The following is a 13673-nucleotide window of genomic DNA, read 5'->3' on the forward strand; positions in this document are numbered from 1 at the left end:
TCAAATTATCATTTTTTTTTAATCACCAACCTTGATCCAGTTATTCAAGATCTTAGTCATCCCAAGACCGCAAGCCTGCCATGATACACATCCAATGTCCAAAGGAATTTGATACCATCGTTGTACCATAGCTCAGACAGAGTTGTATTTGAACTCATTTGCATTTAATTTTACTAATTTCTATTTGTATTTGTAAGGCCCAATGGTGAAGTCACTGACTAATGTCCCCTTTTGCTGTGCAAATTTGCCATTGTCTAGGTTTCACTGTACCATGACCATTAGGCTTTACATCTCATTTACCTGTAGTTCAAAAGAAACATTTAATTTACAAAGAAGTACGTAAAATGCTTGTGGATAATGCCTTTATAATTCTGGAATTGTATTAAAAACATTCGTATTTCTTTGCATTTTTTTTAAGTGAGTACTGTCATCCAGCGCTCGCGGTGGCGCTGTGCTCATCGTAGCTCTTGAATCCGCGCGAGAAGAAGAGGCTAACAACAAGCTCACGGACATCTTGTCAGTTCAGACAAACTGAAAGAGAAGTGTTCATTACACTCAGCGACAGGGTCAGGGCCTGTCTGTACTTACGCGTTTGATTGCCATATCATTTTTCTAGAAGGTGAATGTAAAACATTTTTTTTTTGACATTCTGACATTTATTTTATGTTACTTATCATTTAGGCAGCTGGCTAGTTCTCAGGTTAGCTCATATATTGAGAAAGAGCGAGATATTCAGGAGCCACTAACGTTACACCCAGCGGGAAGATGGCGCTTAAACGAATCAATAAGGTAAGTGGGAAATTATATCGAGTATAAATATATCAGCCAGACATATTATAAACCAGTGTATCTTTGATTATTTTAGTCATTTATCAGCGTGTCGGCGTATTGCTTATCTACGCTTATTCCTGATGCACGTGACGAATGTTTTTTTGTGTGTGTGTGTTTATTAATAAGGACATCAAACCTGTCGTTTTTGTAATTATTGTTATTATTATTTTCCATAAGTATGTACAAAACAATTTTAACGCGCCATTGTCATCCATTGTGAATAATGTTCTTGACCGCTAATAATTATTTACGTCTCGATGTCATAAGTTGCACTATAAATTAAAATGTTTAGATTATAAATGATAAAACCCACATCGATATTTAATTCATAAACAATGATTAAAACGATTAATGTAGTATTGGCACTTTGCCTCGTCTTTGTGTGGGCAGTAAATTTTCACCACAGTTAGTCTTACGAAACGAAACAAAAACTTAAAACAGTCTTTTTGTTAATTATTTTCTAAGTCCATACTAATGTGATAATTCCTAAACGTTTTGACGTCGAGGTCATTTTTACTACTGCTTTTTTAGTTGACCTTTGGGGGCTGCAAGGTTCAATTCGGGATCCCAAATAGTTTTGTATCCATATTATGAAGCAAACTTCTCCAGCCTGTCTGTAGTTGTGCAATGTAAAAGCTCTAGATTGATGGCAGTTTTCTACCCCCCTGTCATGAAATAGACCCCCAGGTGTCTTCCCACTCAACATACATGTTGAAATAAAAATAAACGTGGTGCTCCTAAAGTAGGGAGCGCAGACGGACATGCCTGTGGGCTTCAGGTTGTGTGCCAGCTCTTCTCTCTCATGACCCTCTGGAGCTATAAATACACTGTGCTGCTACACATTCAATCTACTGGTTTCATCTTGCTGTCACCATAGTGATAAAAGAGCAAAGCGCCATTATTGACCCTTCGTTATGGAGAGTCTGTGTCTTTTCTGTAGTTCTGTCTGAGTGCTTGTTTTATGAAACTCATTCTGACTCTTCCCTGAAGGAACTGAATGACTTGGCACGTGATCCTCCTGCACAGTGTTCAGCAGGTCCAGTGGGGGATGACGGTGAGATCTCAGACTTTACATGTATTGTGTGGTGTTTACGGCTGAATGTGTTTACTGTAAACTGATGCTGTAAATGCAATCTTTCCTGCAGTGTTCCACTGGCAGGCAACAATCATGGGGCCGGTGAGTACTATAAAACACTGCTGGGAGAAGCATGTTGCTGGATAGTATAATGCTGACGTAGAATGTACGAAGTACAAAGGCTGTGTTTATTTGATCAAAAATACAGTAAAAACAGCAATATGTTGAGATATTATTATTATTATTATTATTATTATTAAATGTATGCATTTAGCAGACGCTTTAATCCAAAGCAACTTACAGTGCATTCAGGCTAACATTTTTTTTACCTAACATGTTCCCTGGGAATCGAACCCACAACCTTGTGCAGCTAATGCAATGCTATACCATTTAAGCCACAGGAACACAATTTACAATTAAAATTACAATTTAAACCAACTGTTTTGTTTTTAAAATGTTTTAAATGTAATTTATTCCTGTTTTGGTGAAGCTGAATTTTTAGCAGCCATTACTCCTTCCTTAAAATGATTCTTATATGGCAATTATGCTGCTTAATATTAGATTTAATTTTTTTGGAAAATGTTTTTTAAGGATTCCAAATTTAGAAAGCAGCATTTATTTGGTAATATTTTGAAACAATGTCGTAACTATCAGGTTTAAAATGAATATCTGACTGACCTCAAACAGTAGTGTAAATGTACTAAAATGTTTCCTTTTTTTTTTCTTTCTTTTTGAAAAACAGAATGAAAGTCCATATCAGGGCGGTGTTTTTTTCTTAACCATACACTTCCCAACAGATTACCCTTTTAAACCACCAAAGGTAAGAGCTTCAAAAACAGCACAAAGCCCTGTGTGACTGCAGGTGTGTATAACATTTGTTTTCTTTGTGTTAGGTTGCATTTACTACAAGAATCTACCATCCCAACATTAACAGTAATGGCAGCATCTGTCTGGACATCCTCAGGTCCCAGTGGTCTCCTGCACTTACTATTTCTAAAGGTACACACTAAAACATTTTCTTTTTTCTTTACTAGAAAATGGTTAAAACAATTAGTCCTAATAATGGAAACACATTAGGCCTGCAATAAATACATAAGCTAGCCTCCACTCAACTAATTTGATTGGACAAGCAAGGTGATATTTGGTATAGTTGGATACACTGTGCCGTATGTCAATCACATGGTGTATGTGTTTATCTCTGTAGTTCTCCTGTCCATCTGCTCACTCTTATGTGACCCCAATCCAGACGACCCTCTTGTGCCAGAGATTGCCCGAATCTATAAAACAGACACAGAGAAGTAAGTACAGACTGAAGCACAATTATTATATTCTCTTAAACACATGCGCAACATCTGGTATAGATGTTTTTTTTTGTTTTTTTTGCTATTTGTAACATTATTTTGCTATATTTTCCCATTTTAGCTTCTTTATTGTATTTTGTTATCTTCCGCTTATGTTTCATTTGAACTTACTAAAATTTTTACACATTTTTTGCAAGACCATAAAAATCCTTGCTTATGCTTGATAAGTGAAAGCAGTTTAATATATAAATATATACATACACGCGCGCACACACACACGGGTAAATATGTGTAAATATGTAATTTTTATTATTTTAGCTAGAAAAGCCAGTTATATTTACATTTTAAGTCTGATCCAAAAAGCTTATTTGAATGCAGTCAGCACCAATTACAGAAGTTTATCCCAGATAATATCAGTATCTGTTGTAAAAAAATATAATATGTAATAAATAAGGGCACCTTATGTCATGCTCTGTCAGGTATAATAGAATGGCAAAGGAATGGACAGAGAAATATGCCATGCTGTAGGTGAAATTCAACTCTGCATTGTGAACATTAGAGGTACTGTAGAGAGCGAGAAGCACTGCAAACTGTTGCTTCCGGCGTGGTGCAGCATGAGCGTGTGGCCACAGCAGGTGTGCATCACTAATACATGCTGTCATGTCTCGTCTGAAATGACTGAGAAAAAGCACAGAATGTTTTCAAGTGAAAAGTCAGATATGCTTTTATCTTTCTCAAATGCTGCAGTGTCTTGTGATTTGATAGGGTTTATTCAGCCCTGCATTAAACCTCACAGTTAGCATGGCCAGCCATAAAGTCTTTCAGCAGCATGACATTTGTTTGTTTGTTTTTTGAGTAGATGAAACGTTAGACCTGTAAATTGTAATGGCTGAGCATTTTTGGTTTGTGTGAGCTAACATTTGTATGTTTTACATATTTCATTTAAGGCAGTTTTCTACAGAGGGGTTTTGTCATATACTATTCAACTGATTTTAAACAAGTAGTTATTCCTTTTTTTTATTTTTTAAATCTGGCTGCTAACAGTATTTTCCTGATTTACCAGGTTTTATCCAATGTTAAGTTATCTGTTCAGGAAATGTATGTAAATAAGTGCATATTTAGATTATTGAACTATGAAATTTCAGAAGTGTAATACAGGTTTTTTTTTTTTTTTTTTTTTTTTTTTGCAATTATTAATGTAATCAACGATGGCGACGTGTATTCATTGTTTTCATATTCTTTTGGGATGTCTTGCCTTAAATCATCACATAAAAATGTTTATGAACCCGATAAACTGAAGCACATTATTAATAAAGGAGAAATTTCATAGTAACTGGAAACATCAGAAAGGTTCGAAACCAAACTGCATTTTGGCTTCACGAAGGGTCACTGGATTTCAGATGTCTAATGTTTTTCTGTCCTCTTTGCAGATACAACAGAATAGCGCGGGAATGGACTCAGAAATATGCCATGTGATGTTGGCTGGACACATTTATACACTGTTTATTCTCTCATGTTTTGGACACTGTTGCAAGACCATATTTCTCCATCTGTCTCTTATGGAGGCACAATCAAACAGGAATGCAGGCCTGCTCCTGGCCTTTCCACACTACAAAGTCTTGAAATGGACCTCGCCAGTCTGACAGAAGTTCCTTCACTCTCAGCTCTGCCTATCTTTGATCTTTACCAATCGAACTGCTCTCACTCCACAACACGTCATGCCTGTGTGACCAGAGTGTGTTCTCTCTGAGCCGCTCGGAGACAGAATGTCTTTATGTTGTTCTGCTTTTTTGAGGCCTTACTCCTGGAATGCATGCAAACGCAGGAGAAAAGGACCGATGTTGTACATAAGTGGGAGATTGGGACTGATTCCTATATTCTGTTTGATTGTAAAGATTTGCAACATTTTGATCAGCTCTTGGCCCAACTTTTCACAGCCGTGACACTGAGATACAACTTAATTGATTGGCTTAAATGTCTATTTAAATCCCGCTACTTTTTCTTTTCAATAAAGATGGATAACTCCTACTGTGTGCTTGTGTTTTTCTATTTTAATTTAACTATCTGTTTTCACATTTAATATGGAAAGTGATTATGGTTTCTCACTTGAAATGAACTTTTAAGTCGATCATGAATCATTTAGAATAAGTCATCTGATTATTAGTATACTTACGGTTTGGTAAGGACGATTTAATATTTATTTTGAATTTTGTATTGGAAGATACAAAACAGTTGATATTTTTTAAATATTTTAGCAAGTGATGAGAATTCAGACATAAAACGTTTTCTTATTACACGTGGTCTTAAATTTAATTTTAAAATTCATTTCTACTGGTGTTTTTTATTGAATGAACTGTTATTTTTGAACAAATTTTGTGGATAATTTGCGTTAACTTCCACTGACAGACTCATATTTTTTGTTTTAAAGGAATAGTAAACCCAAAAATTGTAATTGTGTCATCATTTAATCACCCTCATGTCGTTCCAAACCTATTTCTTTAATATTAAACTATTCCAGATTTTGAATTGTGAAGAACCAAACAGTTGTTCATCCCCATTGACTTCGGGAAAGAAATACTGTGGAAGTAAAGGGGGACCATCAACTCTTTGATTATCAGCATTCTTCAAAATATATTATTTTGTGTTCAACATAAGAAAAATATTCATACAGTTGGGACGACATGAGGATGAATAAATGATGACTAAATTTAGATTTTTGGGCGAATTAATGATATCCTCTTTAAAGCGCGTGAATGATTTACTGCGTTCTAATGCACGAAATTCCACTTATATAAAAAATAACTTAAATAAGTGAATTAACTTTTTTGTAAGTAATTCAAAAGAATCCAGTTATAAGGCTGGACCCCCACCACACGCTGCAGGCATAATAAAAGCCCTCATCATTTCACTTTTAGTTGTTTTAGTAGTTGTTTTCGTTACAACATTTACATTTAATTTCCAAGCATTGTTAAAATTCTGTCTTTAAAATTCTAACATTTTTCTATATTCTCATTTTTGAAGAATATCTGACAAACGCATACCCTTAACGCCAGCGGATGTTTTTGCTTCCACGTGAGACAGCAGCTGATCGCTTGTGCTTTTGATTTCAACCGGGAAGTGCAGCAGAAAACATCAGGGCGGTGTGTGTTTATGGCTTCACAAGTCCCGTGATTCAACTATATAATACAGAAATGGCTTTATTAGTATCAAGTCTGCCATGATCGATAAACATGAATCGTGTGGTATGGTCTTTTGCGTGCTTTTACCTCTTAGAGGTCCCTTTTCTTGCCAGCGCACTCGCGTCTGAAGTGAAGAGGGCCAGTCTGGGAGCTGATGTTATCTCTCTGAACGGGAAATGGCAGCTGATGAACTCAAACTCGTCTGTTTCTCTCAGTGCGGAGGTACCAGGATGTGTTCATACTGCTCTGCAGCGTCAGGGATTCATTTCGGTATAAACACATTTTCTGAAGTCAGTATTAACAGTCCAAACATTGTGAAATTAGTGTCCCTAAAAACATTATTCTGTGTCACCAGGATCCATATTATAGGTTTAATGACCTGGCCTACAGATGGATTTCACTTGACAACTGGACTTACACTACATCATTCTCAGTACCTACTCATGTTAGGTGAGTCAGTTCAACTAAACCCACCCTCTTATTTGTACCGTACATCTAGAGCTGATGATATGATAACAACATTGTGAAAGTACCACAGAATGAATACAAGGTGCTCTTTTTACAGAGGAAAAGGAAAAGCCGTCCTAGTGTTTGAAGGAGTGGACACAGTCTCTACAATCTCTCTGAATGGAGTCACCATCGGAAAGACAGACAACATGTTCCGCAGATATGTAAATGAATAACTGTTTCGTATAATAGTACATGTTTTAATGAATCGTGCTTATGTATGTTTACAGACTCTAGCATTATAATAAAAACACTGGTTGTCCTTAAAAAGCACTTTTTTATGAATTCATAATATATTTTTCTTGAGGATTTCGAAGTCACTGGAATGCTGAAGGATGAAGGGAATGTTCTCCAGGTGTGGATTATGTCAGCTGTGACATATGCATCTCAGAGGAGTAATGCCCACACTGAATACAGGGTGCCGCCTGACTGTCCTCCTCCTGTACAGAAAGGAGAGTGTCATGTTAACTTTATCAGAAAGGTACAAACATTGTAACACTCGCATACCCAAAACATTTATTAGAGTATACTGCAATATGCCTTTTTTTTTTGGAAGTACTGATTTTAAATAAATATGCATCCAATATGCATTTAATTAATTAAGTAATATACTAAAAAAGTTGTTTTGGCCTCTTGGTGTTTTCAGGCTCAAAGCTCATTTAGCTGGGACTGGGGTCCATCTTTCCCCACTCTGGGCATCTGGAAGGGAGTTCATCTGGAAGTCTTCAACACTTCAAGGGTTCTCAGTTATACTTCAAATCCAAAATATGGTACACACAAATATTTTCATATGAAGGAGAATGGGTTTTTAGACATTAATAGCAAAACAAATAAACAAAATATGTAAAACCCTCTTTCGTGTTTCTCTGTATCCAGACTCTGAACATTCAAGCTGGAATGTTGAAGTGGAATTGTTCTTTGACGTTTTTGTTGCATCTAAGGGTCTTGTCCATCTGTCCATACCACTACTGCAGTCAGAGGCAGAATTTCAACTGTCTCTTACACCGGGGCAGAGTAAAAAGTCCTTTGTCTTACAGATCAGTCAGGTGAGATCAGGTCTAGTTTGCTTCATTATGACCACCCCGTGTCATTTAAACATACATTTCAGAGGAAATAACATATTTATCACTGTTATTTTAGCATTCAGATAGTATTATACTTGGGGATACTATTATAGTTTTTAATTCATATTTAAAATTTTAATTTAAGTTTTTATTATAGTTTATAACACACACACACACACACACACACACACACACACATATATATATATATATATTTAATATGTCTTAGAGTTTTTATTAATTTATGTTTTAGTTATTGTAATCAAGGTTTTATTTTATTGTATTTCATTTCATGTTTATTTTATTTCAAATAATGATTTTTATTTTTATTTAATAACCTTGATATATATGATGATATCTAATGTGTTCACTTTAAGAGTGTCACTTTGTGGTGGCCGTTTGGACATGGAGATCAGTTTCTATATTACCTGACTATAGACGTGAACTTGGAGGGTGGAGAGACATTTAATGCAGAGCGATTGGTAATGTCTCTCTCTCTGTTTATTTATTTTAATTTTAAAAAGAATTCTCAATCTGCACCATTTAACTCTTGTGTTGTGGTTTTCTGTTTAAGGTTGCTTTCCGCACAGTGGAGTTGGTCCAGGAGCCTATACCCTCGTCCCCTGGCCTCAGCTTCTACTTCCGGATCAATGGGAAACCAATTTTCCTTAAAGGTTCAAACTGGATTCCTGTTCATGCCTTTCAGGACCAGGTGACGACTGAAATGTGAGTAGATTTACAGCCTGAAACAGCCTTGTTCAGTGGCCAGACTAAATTCAGTTTAATGTGAAATCACTTCGAAACTTCAGTGATCTTGTCATGTTTCTGCATTTGCATTGCAGGATCACGATCCTGCTCCGGTCTGCACAGAAGGCCAATATGAATGCTTTAAGAGTGTGGGGTGGTGGAGTGTATGAGCAAGACGTCTTCTACAAATTGTGTGATCTGTATGGAATCATGGTAAGCTTATTATATGACATGTTCCACCTGTGACATGCTTTAAATGATAACTGATTTGATTGTTTGTTTGCTCTTATATCAGATTTGGCAGGACTTCATGTTTGCCTGTGCATTGTACCCTACAGAAAAGGATTTTAAACAGACAGTGAGGGAAGAGGTCACTCAGCAGGTTTGCATACATTGCACTCTCAAATGTTATGTTCACCTCAAATAAATGACAAATAAAAGGGTAGTTACATATCACAGAGTGTTTAGAATCATTTTCAAGAAACGTTTAAATGGAATGATTCTAAAATTTAATGTGGTGAGTATATGTTTTTTTTATAGAACAATTATATATATTTTTCTATATATCTTGGACACAGTGAGTATCATTATTTTAAAGCAATAGTTCACCCAAAAAAGAAAATTGTCATCATTAACTCACCGTCATTCCAAACCTATATGAGATTCTTTCTTATGTTAAACACAAAGGAAGATACTTTATTAAAGTATTTTAGTACAAATATAATATATTATCTCTATTAGAATTTGTTATTAATTGAAAAATAATGGAAACCTATATATAGGTTTCCAGTATTTTTAGTGCTGTCAAACGATTTATCACGGTTAATCGCATTCAAAATAAAAATTTTTGTTTAAATAATATGTGTGCGTGTGCGTGTATATTTTTTCATGTATATATACATATACAGTAAACAGTATATATTTTGAAAATATTTACATTTTATATATATATATATATATATATATATATATATATATATATATATAACATTTATCCTAAATATATTATACATGCATGTGTGTGTATTTATATATACATAATAAATATACACAGTACACACACATATTACATAAACAAAAGTTTTATTTAGGATGTGATTAATCGTGATTAATCATTTGAGAGGAATAATATATATATATGTAAAATATTATATATATAAAAACAAAAAATAGAATACGTTTTTTTTCTGAGTACTAAAATAGAATTCAAATAAATTAAAGCTCAGTATAAATCTAAAAAACTAAATCTAATAGAAATGACAAAACTCTATAACAGAATTACGAAACCTTAAACTGAAATTAAAGTAAAAAAATAAACGCTAATCAAAAATGTAACTAATATGATAATATAAATAATACAATTAACACTGCTTCAAGGGTGAAATGTTTTTATACTATTAAGAGATGCAGTTTTAATAATAACTGCACCCCAAAATATTTCTAAATTAACTTTTATAAAAAAATTAGAAGAAGTGTATTCAAGCCATCGTATGTGTGACTTGCATTTTTAATGTATCTTTTGAATAAATAACAGATCTAGGAGAAATAAAATGAGCATCATTGTGAGTATCAATGATATGGACATTTTTTTTCAGGTGCGACGGTTGAAATCTCACCCCTCTGTGATCATCTGGAGCGGGAACAATGAGAATGAAGCTGCCATAGCAACTGACTGGTTCAACGTACCTGCTGCTGCGCGACCACTGTACGTGAAAGACTATGTGAGTCTGTATGTTGAGAACATCAGAGACATCGTTCTGCAGGTGAGACTGAGACACACACACACACAATAACATTAAAGCACCATCTTAAGCCTTTACCTAATGCTGATGTGCTTTAATTCAGGAGGACAGCACCCGTCCTTTTCTAGTGTCCAGTCCAACCAATGGGGTTGAGTCTGAGAAGGAAGGCTGGGTGGCTAAGGACCCATATGACCCCCATTATGGAGACACCCACTACTACAGCTATTACAAGGATTGCTGGGACTGGACTGCTTTCCCTCGTACACGCTTTGCTTCTGAGTATGGCTTCCAGTCCTGGCCTTCATTGTCAACACTTAGTAAGGTACTAAACTTAACACAAATCCTACAGTCACAGTATGGAACACCTAAAACTAGATTATGTTCTGATCCGAATGAAACTTTACTCTTTTTAGGTACACTAAAATGGCCTTTTGTTTAATTTTGCGAGCACATTTTTTTAATAAAAATATTATATAGGTTCGAAGTGCACATTTAAAACAATTAAGCATGCCTCTTTTCCAAAGGCGAATGTATCATCATCAAGCACTCTTGTTTTTCCAACTTCAACTTCAACCAGGTTTCAGTGTCTTCAGACTGGGATTTCAGCAGCAATTTCTCAGCTCATCGGCAGCATCATGAAGATGGCAATCAGCAGATGTTAAAGCAAGCAGAACTACATTACATTCTCCCTAACAGCACAGACCCAGTGCAGAAATATAGAGACACTATTTACATCACTCAGGTGAATGCATATCACTTCATTAAATCATCACCTCTTCCCTCACAAATCATTAGAAAGGATGCTAAAATAGATTAGTTATTTTAAATGTTAATAATATTTCACAATATTACTGTTTTTACTGTATTTTTGATCAAATAAATGCAGGCTTTGTGAGCATAAAAGATTAAAACAACTTGCCAACCCCAAACTTTTGAGCAGTAGCATATATATCTCAAATGTTTTCCAGGACATTAGTAATGTGCCCAATATGACACACTTTGGTTTGAACAGGTGATGCAGGCCCAGTGTGTGAAGATTCAAACAGAATTCTACCGCCGCAGCCGCAGTGACATCGTTGAGGGCAAAGGTCACACGATGGGCACCCTTTACTGGCAGCTCAATGATATTTGGCAGGGTCCCTCCTGGTCCTCTGTAGGTAAATAAATCATGTACATGACTTCTGTGATTCATTGTTTGTTTGTTTTTTCATTTATATGTGCACATGAGCATGTAAAGTCAAAGTATGCTTGTTGACTGAGAAATATCTTGTACATTCAGAGTTTGGTGGTAAATGGAAAATGCTACACTACTGGGCTACAGATTTTTATGCTCCTATACTCTCATCGGGGATTGAGGATAAAGGAGACCTGCTGATCTATGCTGTCTCTGACAGCCACTCTGAGAAGCAGAATGTCAAAGCTAAGGTAAAATGGTAGTACTTTGTAACACTGACTGTTGTTTTTTGGTTTTAATATAATGATTAGATAATTAAAATTGACATTTTACTTTAGACAATTAATGCAAATTTTAAGAGAGAGAATTAAAGAAATAGTTTTTCCAAAAATGAGGATTTGCTGAAAACGTACTCACCCTCAGTCCATCCAGGATGTATATGAGTTTGCTGCTTCATCAGATTTGGAGAAATGTAGCATTACATCACTTGCTGACTAGTGGATCCTCTGCAGTGAATGGGTGCCGTCAGAAAAAATGTCCAAACAGCTGATAAAAACATCACAATAATATGCTCCAGTCAATCAATTAACTTCTTGTGAAGTGAAAAGCTGCTTGTTCTTAATAAACCCATCACTGAGGTGTTTTTAAACCGTTGGTTCCATCTTAAAAACACTTAAATAGGAGTCCTCTATCCATAGTATTGTTTTCTTCATTTTAAAAAGCTGTCTTGTCTGAATCAGGAGAGGAATATGAATAAATTTGCACTGTTTAGAATCAGCAGTCCAAAAACGGTTCCAAACAAACATGTCTGACTTTGATGAACAATGAATGGGCTTTTTAGTGTTATTATGGATTATGGACTTGTATTTTGGACAGAAAGCGGTGCTTTAAATTTAAAGTGCCCTGTTGGATTTATTACAAATACACAGCTTTTCAATTCACAAGATGTTAATTGATGGACAGAAGTTTTATTAGCTGTTTGGACGCTCATTTTGACGGCACCCACCCATTCACCGCAGAGGATCCTTTGGTGAGCAACTGATGTAATTTCTCCAAATCTTCTCGGATGAAAAAACAAAGTCCTCTGGCCTGAGAGTGAGTATATTTTCAGCCAAATTTTGGGGCAAACAATGGACTTTCCATTGACCATAGCATAAATCATTTCATTTTGTATTTACTTGCATTAGTTTATTTATGAATTTTGACCAGAATTTGTCATATTATACTAATGTTCACAGGTGAAATTACACAGCTGGAGCAGCTTTAACGTTGTGTGCTCTTTAGAGTCCAACATGACTAAAATAAAAGCAGAAGGAAGCACCCTTGTGTTTCAGCACTCTGTATCTGCTCTGCTAAAACAATGTGGGAACTGCACACGGCGCTCATGCATAGTAGCTTTTCATCTCAGTAGTCCGGATGATCAAATGATCAGCCCTCACAATCACATCTTCCTCAGCTCTCCACGATATGCAGAGGGTTTGCAGAAACCCAACATCACGGTAAAAACCATGCATTCTCACACACCATTTACAGACACACCCCCACCCTCCTTACCCTCCTTAGATAATCCACTCATTTACTACATTCCTAAAATGTGTTTCTACACAAACAGAGCTTGTCCTTAAGAAACTGAATCCCTCAACTGACTGACAGGTGTTTTTTATGTATATATTGCAGTTTACGGTAAAGGACACTGGAGTTGTGCAGAACTTTAGCGTGACTCTGCACTGCTCCTTTCCTGCTGTGTATGTTTGGCTGGATGTTGACAATATTCCTGGTCACTTTCATGTCAATGGCTTCCTGATGCTGTCTAAAAAGTCCACAGTTATTTTTGGAGCATGGAGACCCACCACTGCTGAAGAAATCACTGCAAACCTTCATATCACGTCTATCAGGGATGTCTACTGATTTTAAATGCTTTTCATGTTGTCTGACTTCTTTAAAATCAACTATACAAGTCTATATACATATTAAAATATTATTTCCTATCCATATAAAAACATTGTTGTCAAATACTTCTTGTTGTAAAAAATCTTTTTAGATTTTTAGTTAA

General features: G+C 35.6%; 2 protein-coding genes across 3 annotated transcripts; both read left to right on the plus strand.

The window, feature by feature from the left end:
* The first annotated feature begins 492 nt into the window (after positions 1 to 492).
* ube2d3 (ubiquitin-conjugating enzyme E2D 3) lies at positions 493 to 5235 on the plus strand. Of its 2 annotated transcripts, XM_052571831.1 has the most exons (8): positions 495 to 789; positions 1822 to 1885; positions 1977 to 2008; positions 2649 to 2726; positions 2800 to 2905; positions 3111 to 3204; positions 3687 to 3768; positions 4638 to 5235. In XM_052571831.1, exons 1-7 carry the CDS (start codon positions 766 to 768, stop codon positions 3733 to 3735), a joined length of 447 nt encoding a protein of 148 aa, XP_052427791.1. In that variant the 5' UTR covers positions 495 to 765; the 3' UTR covers positions 3736 to 3768; positions 4638 to 5235. The 2 variants fall into 2 exon arrangements, with proteins under 2 accessions (XP_052427792.1, XP_052427791.1); XM_052571832.1 differs by lacking the exon at positions 3687 to 3768 and having other exon boundaries at positions 493 to 789.
* Positions 5236 to 6276: 1041 nt separating this feature from the next.
* manba (mannosidase, beta A, lysosomal) lies at positions 6277 to 13620 on the plus strand. Its single transcript, XM_052571822.1, has 17 exons — positions 6277 to 6656; positions 6742 to 6836; positions 6952 to 7057; positions 7201 to 7374; positions 7540 to 7663; positions 7770 to 7939; positions 8335 to 8439; positions 8532 to 8683; positions 8800 to 8917; positions 9000 to 9086; positions 10300 to 10467; positions 10550 to 10768; positions 11024 to 11188; positions 11459 to 11603; positions 11726 to 11871; positions 12859 to 13119; positions 13298 to 13620. Exons 1-17 carry the CDS (start codon positions 6438 to 6440, stop codon positions 13526 to 13528), a joined length of 2685 nt encoding a protein of 894 aa, XP_052427782.1. The 5' UTR covers positions 6277 to 6437; the 3' UTR covers positions 13529 to 13620.
* Positions 13621 to 13673: the final 53 nt, after the last annotated feature.

The sequence above is a fragment of the Carassius gibelio genome, chromosome B13 (assembly GCF_023724105.1).
Source record: "Carassius gibelio isolate Cgi1373 ecotype wild population from Czech Republic chromosome B13, carGib1.2-hapl.c, whole genome shotgun sequence".
Taxonomy (NCBI): Eukaryota; Metazoa; Chordata; class Actinopteri; order Cypriniformes; family Cyprinidae; genus Carassius; species Carassius gibelio.